This window comes from Hypomesus transpacificus, chromosome 15 (genome assembly GCF_021917145.1).
Source record: "Hypomesus transpacificus isolate Combined female chromosome 15, fHypTra1, whole genome shotgun sequence".
NCBI classification, from domain to species: domain Eukaryota; kingdom Metazoa; phylum Chordata; class Actinopteri; order Osmeriformes; family Osmeridae; genus Hypomesus; species Hypomesus transpacificus.
The window spans coordinates 3,144,039-3,161,185 of record NC_061074.1 but is presented as its reverse complement, the minus strand read 5'-3'; the positions used below and the strand labels follow the sequence as shown (position 1 = coordinate 3,161,185).

At 41.7% G+C, this 17,147-nt stretch overlaps 1 protein-coding gene across 6 annotated transcripts in view; it reads left to right on the top strand.

Annotated features, from left to right (window-relative positions):
- golim4a (golgi integral membrane protein 4a) overlaps positions 1-17,147 on the top strand; it is a 41,979-nt gene that overhangs the window by 10,567 nt on the left and 14,265 nt on the right. For all 6 annotated transcript variants that reach the window (XM_047035512.1, XM_047035510.1, XM_047035511.1 and 3 more), the window contains exons 11-12: positions 14,773-14,849; positions 14,956-15,035. In XM_047035512.1, the coding sequence (XP_046891468.1) occupies positions 14,773-14,849; positions 14,956-15,035 (157 nt within the window). The remainder of the gene's footprint in view (positions 1-14,772; positions 14,850-14,955; positions 15,036-17,147) is intronic.

The following is a 17,147-nucleotide window of genomic DNA, read 5'->3' as shown; positions in this document are numbered from 1 at the left end:
ATCTACGAATGTTTGGACTCAGAGAGGGGGTAGAGGGAAACCGACAAATGTTGGACTTTCTGCAGGAGATGTTGCCGGGCTGGTTGGATACTGATAAATCCATCATGCTGGAAAGAGCTCACCACCGTACACTGGGCCCGGCAAACTCGAACCAAGACAGGGCAGTCCTCATACGCTTTCTGAAGTTCCAGGACCGGGAATTTGTTTTCAGCTGCTCTAAAATGCGTGACATCAAAACACAATGGAAGCAAACTGTCCTTCACCTAAGACTTCTCCGCTGAGACAGAGACGTGAGTTCAACGCAGTCAAGAAGCTGTTTATGGATGATGGCTCCTTCCCAGGGTTTCAACAAAATCCATGCAGGATGAGAGTACTCCACAACGGCAAGATTCACCTCCTCTCGTCACCGGAGGATGCAGGGTAATGTCATCGCGGACTTTGAGGAGACAACATGGGTTTGTTTACAGAGATTCAGCTGATGTCTTTCGAAGAGGTACTGCACTAACTAATGTTTACATTTACATTTATGCATTTAGCAGACGCTTTTATCCAAGGTGACTTCCAAGAGAGAGCTTTACAAAAGAGCATAGGTCACTAATCATAACAACGAGGTAGCCCCAAACATTGCAAGCAGCCAAAACATGAAGCATGCATTGTGAAAAACCAAATAAGTGCCAAAGGGAAGAACCATAAGAGCATGCAGTTAAACAGGTTACAATTAAACAACATGAAACTCAAAAAGTGCAAAAGTGTACCTTTAGAAGAACAATCAGTAAAATATTTCACAGCGAGTACAAAAGTTAAAATCTGTTATAACTAACCAACAAGAGCAACAAGTCTCTCAATAAGAGTCATTGTGAACCTGGAGGAAACTAACATCAGGTCCAGCCAAGCATTCCTAAGTGCCTTTGTACTCCCGGAACAAGTGCGTCTTGAGCCTTTTCTTGAAGGTGGGGAGACAGTCAGTGTCCCTGATGGAGGTGGGGAGCTGATTCCACCATTGTGGGGCCAGACAGGAGAAGAGATTGTGTTGGGACCGGGCGCTCTTGAGCCGTGGGACCACCAGGCGGTTGTCAGAAGAAGACTGTAGGTGGCGGGTGGGGGTGTAAGGCTGGAGGAGAGACTTGACGTAGTCGGGTGCAGTCCCGTTCACCGCTCGGAAGGTCAGTACCAGAGTCATGAATCTGATACATTGAGAGCACAGACCTGTTGAAGAGGTCTGTGCTTTCAGTTTCATGAACAGGTGACCTTACTCTATTCAGTAGACATAAGGACCTACATTATATAAGGAGCCTGGGAATCATTTTGTTTCTTTGATTATGGTTATCCGACCTGACTAGCAAGAGGCCGCTCGTTAACTTTCATTTATAGATATGGTGCACGAGGTTGCTATAGTTTAATTTAACCCAATTATTTCCAAAGCTCAACTTTAAACTTTATGGACGCTAACATGGATAGATGACGTGGGTTTATTTACATATCGGGTTAACTAGCTGATGCCTTTTGGTGGGTCATTACCGTAAACATTGGAAAAAAAGGACTAGGGAAGTTTGGACTGTACTTTCTGATTAGTGTTCTTTTTGACTGCATGGTTTGTGGACTTCATTTATGGTTTGCTTGGGATAGGTTTGCCAGTGAAGCTGCCCCTCAGTTATGTGAATTGGCATCAAGTGTTATAGGTTTTGGAGGGAGATGGAGAGAAGGGGGATTGGAAGGGTTCCGGGGTTCACATTGTTGTGGGAGATGGGGGTTGTTCCATCAACGTTGATTAAGGAAAAGCGAGACTTATTCTTGCTTACTTCAGCGAGAGTTCCGTTAAGGGGCTTATTCTAGTTCTAGCTACGTAACCAAGGTAACTTATACTTCTGAACTAGTCTGCTCCGTGTCAGGCTAAAAGTTGAGCTAAATTAGGATGTGTTGCTAATAATTTCAACAGGCGGAAACAGAATCTCAAAAGAAAGCTCAGTCGGGTAAATTCCTGTGCGCAAAGCACTTTAGTCCGTGTTCGGAAACATAAGTGCAGACTTTTTAAAGTGCAGACATGAATGAATTTAAGTGTTTACTTCATCTCCAAAGAATGTATTAATTTAAATAAACAAGTTAAGAAATAATGTCACTGTTTTCAAAAGCCATTGGTTAAATTACATAAAATAAGGCCTTAGAAACTCAGCAGAGCGTCTGGACAAGTTACAATCAATAATGGCGTATCCGTTCTTTGACAACCCTGTGGATGAAGGTGCTCAGACTATACAAAGATAATTTATCCCACCAACCCCAAGGGTCTTCAGAGACAGAAGTAATGCTTCCCTGACCAGCACTGTGGAAGTGGAATATATATATATATTAGGGCAGTGAAAAATAACGCGTTATTAAATTACAGGATTAATTTGTTATTTTTGTCTAACGCATTTAACGTAATATACCCACAATTCCACCCATCTGCAACTTCTGGATAAAAAGTTTGTGTTCCAAAAAAAACTAAGATGGAACATCCAATAAAACCAAAGTGATATGCACACTTGGCGGAAACACGTAATCGCTCTGGATAAGAGCGTCTGCTAAATGACTGAATGCTAAATGACTGAATGTTATCGTTCCACCGAAGCAATACCAGCCTAAAGTAACCTATACCACCTCAACGCGAAGTATGCGTTGGTCGGCGAGCGGAGTTAAAGTAGAATGCGCCAAACCACCCTCACTGAACAGCGTAGAGCCCTCACTAAGTCTGCCTGTCACAAGGTGACTAGCATAGTTGCCAAATGTATTGCAAAAAGCTGTAGACGGATTGATATTGTTGAGGAGTTCACCAAAGTTTTGCGAGTGGCAACGGGTGACTCGAGCATCAAGGTACCGCAAAATCAAAGATCGACGCACACTGACAAAAATTCAAAAGATCTGTAATATGTAATTAATCATGATTAATCCACAGAAACCTGTGATTAATTTGATAAAAATGTTTTAATCATTTCACAGCCCTAATATATATATATATATAACTATATAACACTTTAGCAACTCTTAAGGATGGCAATGAACACATAAGAGCAGCCTAGCATCCGTAGTAGAAAGGAGAGTAGTCGACTATAATGGTAGAAAGGAGGGTAGTAGACTGCAGTCTGTAGGTAGGCCTAGACCAGGGTTTTCCAATCCTGGTCCTCGAGGGCCGCTGTCCTGCATGTTTTAGATGTTTCCCTGCTCCAGCACACCTGATTTAAATGAATGGTCATTATCCGGCTTCCACAGAGCTTGAAACAACCCATTCATTTGAAACGGGTGTGCTGGAGCAGGGAAACATCTCAAACATGCAGTATAACGGCCCTCGAAGACCAGGGTTGGAGAACCCTGGCCTAGACGATGTAGTCTGCTGGAATCACACACAAGGAGGGAAACTCACTGTAGCCAACTCACTGTTCAGTCTGTCTGTATCTGTGTCTCTTTGCATGTGGGACACTCTTGAACAGGGTTGGTGACTTGCTCCAAAACAGTACCTGAATATTATCAGTTTTCCAGGTAATCTCGAAACGCAAAGAATCAAGGAGACTCTTTATTCAATTGTATTAAGTATTTTCATTGTTTATAGTAGCCTATATGTTGACACGCCTCTATATTATTTTATCCTCTCCTTTTGGCTTCCCCAATGTTATAGGTGCAATATACTGTCGCCATGGGTGTATCCAGGCCCACTGGAAGACTTGGGGTGACTGCCTGGTGCCCCCAGGGTTGAAAAAGCATTTCTAAAATGCCCTCTAGAGTGGCAAAAATTAGACCAAGTGCCCTAGTGTCTGCCATTCACAGTGGCCAGGATGCCCCTTAACGCAATAAATGATGGTTTGCATTCCAGTGTGGTAGTACTTGAGATCGGTCTTGGTTTCAAGGTCGGTCTCAAGACCACATTTCGAAGGTCTTGTCAACAGCATTTTTACTCGGTTTTGTCTCGGTCTCGAGACAAATAGGAGGATTTTATTTCAAGACCGGTCAAGCCCACAACTGCAGGAATATCACTAAATGGCCTGTGCATTGTTTAATTTATTTGTTAATATTGTTTTTGGATGAATAAATCACACTTCAAATGCAACCAATAAATGAACAAATTTGAAATTACCCATCACCCCTCCTCGCACCCCAAAAGTGAATGAGGAAGATGGGGAAAACAGTGGCTGTCTGAAGTTCAGACATGAAAATCCCTCACCTTTCGGCGAAAATTGCAGTTTTGAAACTAAAATATGTGACCTACGTGAATCGTGTAGATTCGATGAGAAATTGTTTTGGGGGGGGGGTGGGGTTGGTATTCATATTCAGTGAACTGCGAACGGGTGCGCTTGTCGATGCGAGTGCATGGAAATATTAACGCAAAGGTCCTTGCATCACCAGCGCAGACCACCATCAGAAGCTGAAAGCACTCCTGGCCTCGGCGATTTAGCCTACTTGACTGGATTTGGTGAATGATGGTTTCAATAATTTTTATATTTTCTGGTATATTTAAGTTTAGTTACCCAGGAGCTCTGTTGACATAGACTTGGCTAACGTTAGCTACAGCTTGATGAATTGAGTCATTGAACACAGCAGAAGAGAACGCAACGTTAGCCAGCTAGCTAAAGCTCCGGTGGAAAATTCCAAATGAACGTATGCAGCCCTTAGTGCCGCTTACACACAACAGTGACACTGACAGAAAAGCTCATTTGAGACAATAAAGATGGAAAACCAGGCTATGAAACGTAAACGTAATTACCTTCACTAGACAACGTTTTACCAATTGGATAAATGGCTGTTTGTTTCAAGCTCAAAACTATTTTTCGCTCAAATCAGCTAAAAAAATTTGCTTGCGCGCTTGCATTAACCATGGAAGTCCCTAACTAGCATCACCAGACAAAATGTGCATGCATTAGGAAGGCGTTCGGTGTGGTGGCGTATACGGGACCGATTCTGGTGCGCCGATCTGGATCAAAGTCCAGCGCCTATTTTTACTTCCAGTCCGTCCCTGCCGTTCTATAAATAAGCAGACCTGCCAACCTGTACGCAATTTGTGTAGCGAATACGCATTCTGACTTCAAAATACGCTGGTACTTGTATTGGCTGTCAATCACGATGGAAGAGTAGACGAGTATGTCTATGCAGCATGTTTACCATCTTTTGGGGGGGTTATGCATTAAGCCATTTGTGGTGCCCTTACAACATTGTGCCTCATATACTGTAAATGTTAGACCCAGTGACAGGCTGGCATGAAATGGCTTGCATAATACTTGGTAAGGAGGCCATAATAATTTTAGACTCATGGCTTAAGTTACGTTTCTCCAGTTCTCCCCAGGTTGGCAAAAAAGTATCTCAAAATGCATCAGATTGATGCTTTAAAATATGGAATATTCAAATTTTTCTTATGGGATAGCATGCACTCGGACCCCCTTAGAGGGGTAATATCCTTCTCACCTTTTTCACCCCTGACCCGTTTTCATAACTGGAAGTTGTTGGCCAAATCAGCTATAATTAGATTTGGTTAACTGAACCACAGAGTTTACACTGAACCACAAAGAGAAGGCTGGCACTAAGCCTACATCAAACTTTTACTGGCATTTAGAAAGAAACATTAAAAAAGGTAAGCTAGGAGTAAGTGACGGACCAAAACTCTTCAGAAATCTCTTCCCCCATTACACAGAGATGTAGCTATTATTAGCTATGTAACATACTGTATGTTTCAGGGAAGATTTTGTTTGTGAACAAGCCAGGCTACATAAAGCAATGTAGCTAATGATGATTATAAAGTTATGTTACATCAGCTATCAGTTATGTCAGCTGCATACCTCTCCCGACTTCATAATGTTATGTTAAACGCCGCGGCACCGCGCTCCTTCACCTGGGTGAGAGAGCGATGTGGACGCAGAGACCGAGTACTAAGGCCTAGGACACACTGCCTGCGATATGCTGCGACGCGCCTGGACGCGCCGCCTTTTTTCTTTCAGCGCCCATGTTATGAAATGGGACCGACCACACTGGCTGCGAAGCGGCCAAATCATGTCCTTTCCACCCAAAAAAGATGATTAGATGCTGTGCCCAACAGTCTCCCCTACAATGTGCCCACTAGGGCATGCTTTCCCATAGTGAGGCTGTGGGACACTTGGGGTGTCATCCCATTCCCATTGTTACACTGGTGAGAGCCCATGTCTTGCAGTAGCAGCCCTTTAAATGTTTCCGTCCTTGCCCTTCAAACAGCCAGAGTCTGCCACTGTCCAAGCCCCATCTGGACCGGTGGAAGCAGACCATGTTAATTAGAAATCCGGAAATATGGGGCAGCTGTCCATACACTGTCAGCCAGAATAGTATAATTGGATTTGGATTAAATATGCACGCGTAATATAATATTCTTAGTCACGCTGAGCAATTCAAAATGACTGTTGTTGTTCTGCCAAGCAAAGTGTGCTACAATTTGGGTCACCTTCTGATCTGAAAGCCTGTGCTGGATCTGTGCAATAAAACTTATTTCAGTGAATCCCCATTTTAGTCATCTTTATCTTTCCCTTTTATTTTCAAGCTCAGCATTTAGCCTATCAGTTAATAAATGTGTGTGGCAAAGTTATTCTGAAGTAATTTATTAATTTTGTTCAAGATGTGAAGACAAAAACATTATTAGCCCACATCAAGTCCAAACCATGGCCTCCTGCAGTGTCTTGATTTTATACATAACCTCCAAATAACATTTTCAATTGGTGCTACGTTCTTTTTTTGGCTATTATTCTCAACCTCCTGTTGAAAATATCGGCCAGTGATTACCGTATTTTTGGGAAAATAAGCCGCATTCTTGATTGACTGCACCCTACCACAATGGGAGCTTTGTGTGTGTAAATCTGACTATAAACCGCACTGGAATAAATGCCGCACTTGATACAACAATTAAAACGAGTATAGGCAGTACAGCATGCCGTTGTGTAACACACTTCGAAAATGAAAGTAAGTATGTATGTTTTCTATTGCCCGGAAATTAACTTATATTTACGTGTGAGTTCTAAATATTTCCGATGGTCCCCAAAGCGCAAATAATTTTTCCAAAATGGAAGCTAGCTAGCTTTAGTTAGCTTCTGGGCTAAGGTAGCTAGCATAATACTCTTAGCAATGCTACCACCATGCTAGCAGACACCCAAACCTGCAAAAACTAATTTCAGGGAGGTGGCTTCACCGGCTACGCATATATGCAACGTTACGCTGTGAGACCTGCATTTGAACAATCACATATGTGCGACGCTACTCCTTAACGGGTTAAATAGCATTCACGAAAAAAGTGTTTCTTCTGTTGTTTTGTTATAAAAACTTTCTATAAGCCACTTCAAAATATAAACCGCACCACCACAAGAAACAATTTAAAATCGAGTTATAAACCGCGGTAGGCTACTGTCTGAACGGTTTCAGACAGCTCATCAAATTACGCTAATTATCAGTTGGCCTAAATGCATTATGCTGGGGACACACTACAGGACAACCAGTCGTGAGCATAGATTTATATGGTTGCCAGGGTGTGAGCCAAGGCATTGCAATGGCAGAATGGGGTACAAGTCCGATACGAATCAGAGACATGATGCAAACTGTACGGAAATATATGCTGTCACTGTACAGTATTCCTTTCACTTGGTTTTTGGAAATAGGCTATAGGGCTATTCTAGATGGAACTCCTCACATATGTTGCTTTTTTTCTTCGTGATATGAATATGATTTCCAACGCATTGTATCGGATGAAATAAACTGTTAACATGAACAGCTCCGTCGTTGTTCTCGCCAGGCAAAGAAAGCTTAATAGTTATTTTGGTAACCGAAATCTTCCATAATGCAGACTTACCATAGCTTACTGTCAACTTTAAATTCAAACGAAATGCCACAAAATTCACACTGCCTTCAATTTAACATCAGTGTATAAATGTGGCCTGTGTTTTATATGTTCATCCTACAAAACCAAACGCCTATTAATGGATATAACGTGATCCAGACATCCCAACCTGCAGAGACTCATTTCCGGGAGGTGGCTTCCCCCCTCCCCCGGGACGCAATCCGGACGCATGAAGTACCCCCTAAACCAGCACGTACCCCCCCCCCCCCCCCCCCCCCCCCCCCCCCCGAAAACGCTGTCATGACGCGCGATATGCACCTATCTCTAACAGAAATTACAATTTCCCAGTCTCTTGCTCGCTCGAAATACAAAATCCCCGATTTCCGGGAGATTGTATAGCATTTGCGGGCGTCAGGGAGCCGCTATTGAAATGCGGGAGACTCCCGGACCTTCCGGGACACTTGGGATGTCTGCGTGATCTAACAAGAGTTGGTAATAATACAATAAATAAAAGCTTGAGAACTGTCTAAAATATACTTTATTGAACATTTGCCTTTGAAAGGGCCATGTAGCAGAGAGTCAACAGACAAAGCTTGGTACCATCCACACCTTTCCCCTACCCCCGAAAAGGGGGAAGGGTCCTTCCCCCTTTGTCCTTATCTCCCAGAAGATGCTTCAAAGCTCTGACCCAGCATGGGGTCAGGAACAGAGACCACATGGTCACACAGTATCAGACAATGGAGTATAAGGGAGAACTTTCTTTTGTGGATTTACGAACATATTTCTCAAGGACTACATGGCTCATTGACACTAATTCAATGACAGTAGTCGATGTGTTATAATGTGTTTTCTCATTTACCTAGAACGTGTTTAATTGATGTTTGATTATAACTCCCCTTCAGATATAGTTAAATCAGTCAATCTTGATATCAAAATAATTGTATCATACTAACAAAACCAGTTATGAACGTTGTATTGCTCTATTCTGAAGTTTAAGCATTTCATGGACATTTGAGATAATGGAATTTAAACTATCAGCCACTTCACACCTCTGGGCAGATCTCAAGACGACGCCCAGGTGGAAGTAACTGACCAATGAGAGAGGTCACCTTCACACGGACACCTTCACCCTGTTCTTTGGAGTATAAAATCGCCGAACTTACAATCACCCCCGCTTGTTCGTAGGATTAACTTGGGGTGAACGCGTCACTCTCTAACCTTTACCTCATAACCTGCACCTTCACTTTGCGCCCGGAACTTTGACGAGAGATTCCGTTTCCTATTCGTTGGATATAACGAACCATTGACTCCGTTCTTCAAACCGACAAAAGTAACTGCGATTTGCAATATTTCTTACTTGTGACATATTGGCATGTTGTGATTGAATTGTCGATGTTTGATTGTATTTTACAAATGATTTAACTTGACCATCGTTAGATCGGTTGCTATTGATCGTCCATTGTTACTATAGAAGCCTCTTCCTCTGTACCTCTTCCTCACTCTTTCTCTCCCCTCCCCCTCCACACGCGCTCTACGCAGCCATTGTGCCAGTGCGCTCTCATTAGAATTTAGGCCTACTGTACTGCTTTAGCCCAACTAACCCATAACTTATCTGGTATGTGTTCACTATAATTACATTCTCTTAAATAAATCATTGTGTATAATACTCGCGTATCTCTCACGTTATATGATCTGCTCTACTTTCATAGAATTCCCTACTTAAGATTAGACTGATTATTACGAGTGGAGGCACCGCTGAGATAGTAGACAAACTCTCGCCAGTGGCCTACCGAATAAAAAAACCAATTCAATCAGTACACAGCACAGTATTCAAACAGTGTTTAAAACTGTAGCTATTTGGGGAATAGTTAAATACAACGGACGTTAATTTAACAAAAAGGGTGGGAGGGTGGGTTCTGTTTCAGACGGAAGATGTATCTCAAGTTATAAATCGCTCATTTCAATCTGTTTCAAAGCCTCGCACGGGGCTCCAGTATGTAGTGTGGTTTGCACGGTTAAGATTAGCAATACTTAGTTTATAATAAAGTATAGTCGTTCTTGGGGGCACCACCTCTGATTCGTGAAAGGGACAGAGGAAACCTTGTTTAATAATATTGAATAATAGCACTCGTAATAATCAGTCTAATCTTAAGTAGGGAATTCTATGAAAGTAGAGCAGATCATATAACGTGAGAGATACGCGAGTATTATACACAATGATTTATTTAAGAGAATGTAATTATAGTGAACACATACCAGATAAGTTATGGGTTAGTTGGGCTAAAGCAGTACAGTAGGCCTAAATTCTAATGAGAGCGCACTGGCACAATGGCTGCGTAGAGCGCGTGTGGAGGGGGAGGGGAGAGAGAGAGTGAGGAAGAGGTACAGAGGAAGAGGCTTCTATAGTAACAATGGACGATCAATAGCAACCGATCTAACGATGGTCAAGTTAAATCATTTGTAAAATACAATCAAACATCGACAATTCAATCACAACATGCCAATATGTCACAAGTAAGAAATATTGCAAATCGCAGTTACTTTTGTCGGTTTGAAGAACGGAGTCAATGGTTCGTTATATCCAACGAATAGGAAACGGAATCTCTCGTCAAAGTTCCGGGCGCAAAGTGAAGGTGCAGGTTATGAGGTAAAGGTTAGAGAGTGACGCGTTCACCCCAAGTTAATCCTACGAACAAGCGGGGGTGATTGTAAGTTCGGCGATTTTATACTCCAAAGAACAGGGGGTCATCCGTGTGAAGGTGACCTCTCTCATTGGTCAGTTACTTCCACCTGGGCGTCGTCTTGAGATCTGCCCAGAGGTGTGAAGTGGCTGATAGTTTAAATTCCATTATCTCAAATGTCCATGAAATGCTTAAACTTCAGAATAGAGCAATACAACGTTCATAACTGGTTTTGTTAGTATGATACAATTATTTTGATATCAAGATTGACTGATTTAACTATATCTGAAGGGGAGTTATAATCAAACATCAATTAAACACGTTCTAGGTAAATGAGAAAACACACATTATAACACATCGACTACTGTCATTGAATTAGTGTCAATGAGCCATGTAGTCCTTGAGAAATATGTTCGTAAATCCACAAAAGAAAGTTCTCCCTTATACTCCATTGTCTGATACTGTGTGACCATGTGGTCTCTGTTCCTGACCCCATGCTGGGTCAGAGCTTTGAAGCATCTTCTGGGAGATAAGGACAAAGGGGGAAGGACCCTTCCCCCTTTTCGGGGGTAGGGGAAAGGTGTGGATGGTACCAAGCTTTGTCTGTTGACTCTCTGCTACAGCCATATTCACAGAACCACATAACTCAAGCCATTTCTCCCTGTGCTCATTCAATATAAGTCTATGGCTCATTCAGCTCAATATAAATCGGCTATCGGCCAATGTGAACTTTTGTGTTTGTGCCTTGTTAGTATCCGCGAGCACATTTGCAGGGAACTTTTATTGACCTAGGCAAATAAATGGGGTGCTAGTTTACCCATTTCGGATTAGTTTCAAACTTAGCAAAGATCAGGATTTTTTTTGTAGTATTAGCCAGGTTCGAGAATCGAAAAAAAAATATTGTGGGACATAGTTTTGTAAATGTTGACTGGAGTAAATAGAATAAAAACAACGACGAGTCGTAAGTCAAACATGAAATGCAATACCACCTACATCCACCGGGGCCGTTGCTTCAAGCCGAGGGCCGGGGGACTGGTGGTGTGCTGTCTTTGTCAAATAATGGCACACCACACACTGTAGGAGCAAAACTGCTAAATCTAGGATTTTTGGTCTTCGTGTGTGGTCTCTCACAGTTTGAAGATCTTATAAGATCAAAAAAATTGTTTAGTGTGTCCCCAGCATTAATTATGTAGATTTGGTAGGCCTATCATTTGCGAATTTAAACGGTCAACAATGTTTTGCCATATTGTATCCCTTGCCCTGTTAATTGCTGCAGTATTGCAATTTTTCAGGATACCACAATTTTTTTGTAAAGCATTCCAGTTACCCTGCTCTGCTGGTTTATGCTCTGCTTTTTGCGACATAACTCTCATTTTTGACAATCGCCTGATCTGGGCTTATCCTTATTCACCGGACAATACCATTGCAGATTGTTAAAGCTATCCAAGACCCAGGTGGAAGATACGTTATCTTCTGATGCAATCCTATCAATGACATGGAACCTAGTGAGTATTTATGGTCCTAATGAGGATAACCCCAACTTCTTCAGGAATATCTTTCTTGATTTATCTACCATGAGCGGATTGTTTATTTTTGGAGGGGACTTCAATTGTGCTTTAAATCCAACAATAGATCGTTCAACAGGCTGTGACATGGGTAAAACACAAACCAGGGCTCTCAAGTGTCACGCATTGAGCGTGACAGTCACTCATTTCAGTCTTTTGTCACGCCCTCCCGCCACACATTGTATTTCACAAGAAAAAAATATATAATATACTAAATATGCCGCAGCACCCAACCAAAATTCCTCTGGCCGTGCCACTCTCACTATGGAACCGGCAGGAATCAAGCGTCTCCCCTGAAGTTCTTAGTCGAGCCTGCCACTCGGGGGTCCACACAATAGCCAATCGGTAAATAGCAGCATTGTATCTGGGTAAGATTTAATGCAACAACCAATGGAAAAAAAGCATATCCTGTAGTTTTTCATGCGATTCTGCCACAACGTCTTCTGAAAGTTTTGTTCACCTACAGAGCAAACCACTGGAGCTCGAGCATCACTTTGAGCACAGAGTAGGCTCAGTCAAGATCTCCTGTTTTAATATTACAACAAATTCACAACTTGTTTTGACACAAACAATGACAACTTGACTGCTGTTAGAAAATGTTTCCCAGATAATTAGCATCAGTTTTTCATGAGTGTCTGTAACTTAACCAACAGTTTTACAGCCTGTTCACTGACAACACCTGTTCAGAACAAGTAGTTCATAGATGTAGCTGATGTGTATCGGTGAAACTCACTCCTCGGGTATGTAACAGGCCACCCGCGTCAACGGATTACTAGCTTTTCGTTGGCATAGTTGGCAGTGGTGGCACTTGAGATGTCAGAGGTGGCGCCCTAGGCAAGATTTATCACCAGCATGTTTTGTGGGACTTTAGTATCTCATGAAAAGGAATCATCCAAAGACAGGTTAGAAACATGGAAAGACGATATTGGAGAGGAAATACTTAAGGATGACTGGGAAATGGCATGCTTAAAGGCACAGCAAAATATATTCTGGATAATACAATCATAGTACATAGTACATCATTTTGGGAGAGTGTGATGGGGGCCATTTTCCAGATGGTGGGTAGGAATGTTCCCCTTTTTGTATCATGGGTATATACCCTGGAAATTTGGTTGTCAATTCTACACAATCAATACTGATAAGGATTCCTCCGTCAGGAGGAACCCTATTGGAATTGTTGGTATTATTATTAGGGTCCCTCCGGTAGGAGGGAACCTATTGTTATTGTTGGTATTTTTCTTCTCCTTGCGCCCCAATATCTCAAAGTCCCTTGTCATAAATTTTCTAATTTGGCGCATTGATTCTACATCAAAGTGGGTACCCCCACACCAAATATGGGCCACATTGGACCATAGGGGGCGCCACAGGCCATGCCCAAAAGTCAAATTTTGAAGTGATGGTATTTCCACCCCATTGCTACAATTATTTGGAAACTTGGTGTACATCACTCATTTCTCATGAGGAACTAAAAAACCTCAAGGACCCATGAAGTCCGCCATGATGGATTTTCCTGTACAGTGATAATTTTGGAAAACCTTCAAAATTCCTCTTATCTTGAACCAAAGGTCTAATTGACTTGAAATTGTGTACATATATGTATGATTGCCGTATTTAAAAACGTTACTTAAGGCAATTGAATCAAATACAAAAAAGGGTGTATTTATGTAAATGTCCACGTTGCCTCAATATGTTTGTGTCACTAAATCAAATATATTTTTGAAGGATGGTTCAAACCTAATAGGCTTTAAGGTGACACCCCCCTGAAGTACCCTGCAAAGTTTCACTTTGATATGTGAAAATATGACTGAATTACAGCTGTTTGAACTTGGACCAAATCTGACAATGCTTGCCTTTGGAAAAACGTCTTATTTTATTATCTAGTTGATGACTGAACATGGCAAAGTCCAGGTCTGGGAATGGCTCAATTGGATGAGATGATGTGCTGATAAACGAAGGGTTGTAGGTTTAAAACCAGTCCAAGGCAAACATTTATTATTATTGTTATATATAATTTTTTTGGACAGAACGGTTTCTAGTCTTCCGGTCAATCCACTTTACACTATTTGTGTACTTTCTTTGTGTGGAAAAAACCAATATAGGTATTGTTTAATTATTTTTGCTTGTTAGCTAATGTCCTATGCAGAGCCAGAGAGAAATGGCTCTGGTCCTATGTTTGATACTTATCCCGGAGCCTAAAACATGTATGTAGTATGTAGCCTCACTTGGTAATGGTATCAATGTAGTCACATCTCCAATATGAAAGCTGTACAGTAACTTAATCTCTTAATGCCTTTTATGTATTGCCATCAAAAGTAACTTGCATACAAGTAATTTGTTCTACGTACATCATTATTAAATCTTGCCCTACTGTCAAAGTCATAACTGACTGTAATAGTACATTGTTTAATTTAGCAAGACTACAGTAACTTCTTAACCATAGTTTTTTGTAGCAATATGTTATTGCTAGATAGCATGACATCTCTCAGTACTAACAACATTAAATGTACTAGACTACTACTGCCATTCGACTGTGATAAGATTTAAAAAAAGATTAAACACGGTGCAAATTTAACTTATTACCTTCGAACAGTGTTGTCATACAGCTGTTTCTCAATGATGCGGCTGTTTTGTTTGGAACATTTCTGCGGCTATATTTGAAAAATTTAATCAGGCAATGGAGTTGACACAACTCTTTCGGTCTGTGCTGTGGTTTAAAAAGGAGGAGGAGCCAGTACGAGAACATGGACAATGACATCGCCCAGGGAGAGGATGACCCCCACGCAGATGAGGAGGAAGGTGAGGGACGAAGAGAAAGATACTCGCACCTCATGTGTACTGTTCCAATTTTAGACTCCTAAAAAGGCTACTTTGTCTGTGTGTGTGTGTGTGTTCAATCGTGCAGAGAAGGACACACATTTGCAACCTGAGGAAGGAGATGAGAAGCATGATGAAGAGGGGCACCGAGTACCAGTACATCAGGAGGTTAGATTATTCATTCATCTATCTATCCAAACCCTTACTCATCCATCTAGCCATCCAAACCCTTACTCATCTATCCCTCCAAACCCTCACACATCTATTCATCTATCCATTCAAACTCTTACTCTTCCATACAAATCTTTACTCATCTAGCCATCCAAACCCTTACTCTTCCATCCATCCATCCAAACCCTTACTTATCCATCCAAACCCCAACTCATCCATTGATCCATCCAAAACCTTGCCAGTGTTTCCCACATAATTAGATTATATTTGTGGTGGTAGGCAGGGGCGGAGCCAGACGTTGTAAACATTAGGGGCTTAGCCCAAACCTTGGACCTAGTATTGGTTTGATGTGAGTGTACATTGAGACTTCAAGTCATGCAACCGGGCAGAGTGTTCAAGTTAATTTTTGTTGCATTAATTTGAGCGCAAAATAGTTTTTGGAGCTTTATGTAATATAAACATTATGTTGGACTCATATTGTTATATTTGCCGAATGTAGTTAACTATGAATATTATTATATTTAACTTGAATGTATCAGTTTTGGACACATTTGTGAAAAGAATTATGATACAAAGGCTCAATCCCAATGTCCCCTCCCTAAACCCTGAACCGTCACATACTTAACATCACTTAGTAAGGGATTGAGTGCAAGAGGCTGCAAAATAGTATGGGACTACACTTTGCAAAATAGTAATGTTGTTGGATCAAATCAGATCAAATCATATTTGGAATTTATCATCAAAGGACAACCTACACACAGTTATGGCTATATTAACCAACAACCTTTGTGTTTAAAGGGGTCATTGACTGGGGTTTTTGGGTATTTCACACTGTTCCTTAAGGTCTCTGAATAGGGTATGTAACAGTGGTTTGGCTGAAAATGGTCCGGGTGCTGTTCTATGCCCCCTGACGCATCCTGTGAAATAGCCCCAGAATGAAATGCTAGGTTTTCTCCTTTATGGTATGCTCATGGATATATAGATGAGCTGCGCGCTTGGTCAGTTTACAGCAGTGGCGAACCGTGCGTACTACAGCTGGGCCTTCACCTTGGCCATCACCGCCGAGAAAAAAATCATCGGGGAAAAAAGCAACAATACGATTCATTGAATGGGTTAAACAAGTGCAATCCTTTAATTAGCTAACGATGACACGGATGTAAACAAATAGACCATAACGTCAATAACATCTGTTCAGGCACACCGAGTAGCCTACAACGCTCGCCTTCTGCGTAGGAGTAACGCGTATCTATTAAGTGATAAAACTTGTATCTGAAGTAGTACACTAACTAAACTGGTAAATAAATTAGAGATGGAGCAGCATATTTCTTTCACCTTCCATGTTCATCTTGACATTAGCTATAGCTATAGAGCGCAAGCTAACCCCAGTGTCATGGCAACTGAACGTCATCGTATCTGAAAAGCTCCGTGGACCCCGTCCACACTACTACTTGAACCCGGCGTTTTCAAATGTCTCCGGCTAGGGGAGCGTATTCGAAAAGCTCCGTTTTCAGTGTCCGAATACGCTGTATTAGTGTGGACGGGAGGTGCAAACGCAGACATGTATGCGTTTCTAAATGTACCCGGGCTAGTGTGGACGGTGCCTCTGTCTCTCAACCGCTCTCACCACTCTGCAAAAGATTCGGACTTCCATGAAGGCCTACAATCTTTTGTTTTGTTCCCGCCCACTTGAAATCAATGCGTGATTGGTCGATTTGCCCGTCACTCTTCACACCAAAACACATAGCTTGGCCTTCCCCAGGATTTGTGAAGTCCTAACCAATGAATGAGCCAGCTAACTGGGCCTTAATAGAGACAGACGATTCTGATTGGATAACATGTTTTCAGGACATGAACTTGACAGTAAGCTTAACTGTAGAACATAGATGAGAGAAAATGTATTCAATGTATTGTATTAAAATAAATGAGATATAATTTTGTTGTATTATTATTTATTGAATACTTTATTATTAGTATTAAATATATTATTATTTATAATTTGTTTAGGCCTTCTCTGAAGGCGTAGAAGGCCCTGAAGGTTCCCCACTGGTTTACAGTGAGTGAAGCTGCGAAGCAAAGACGCAACACGGCCAACAGCACTCACTGAAACAT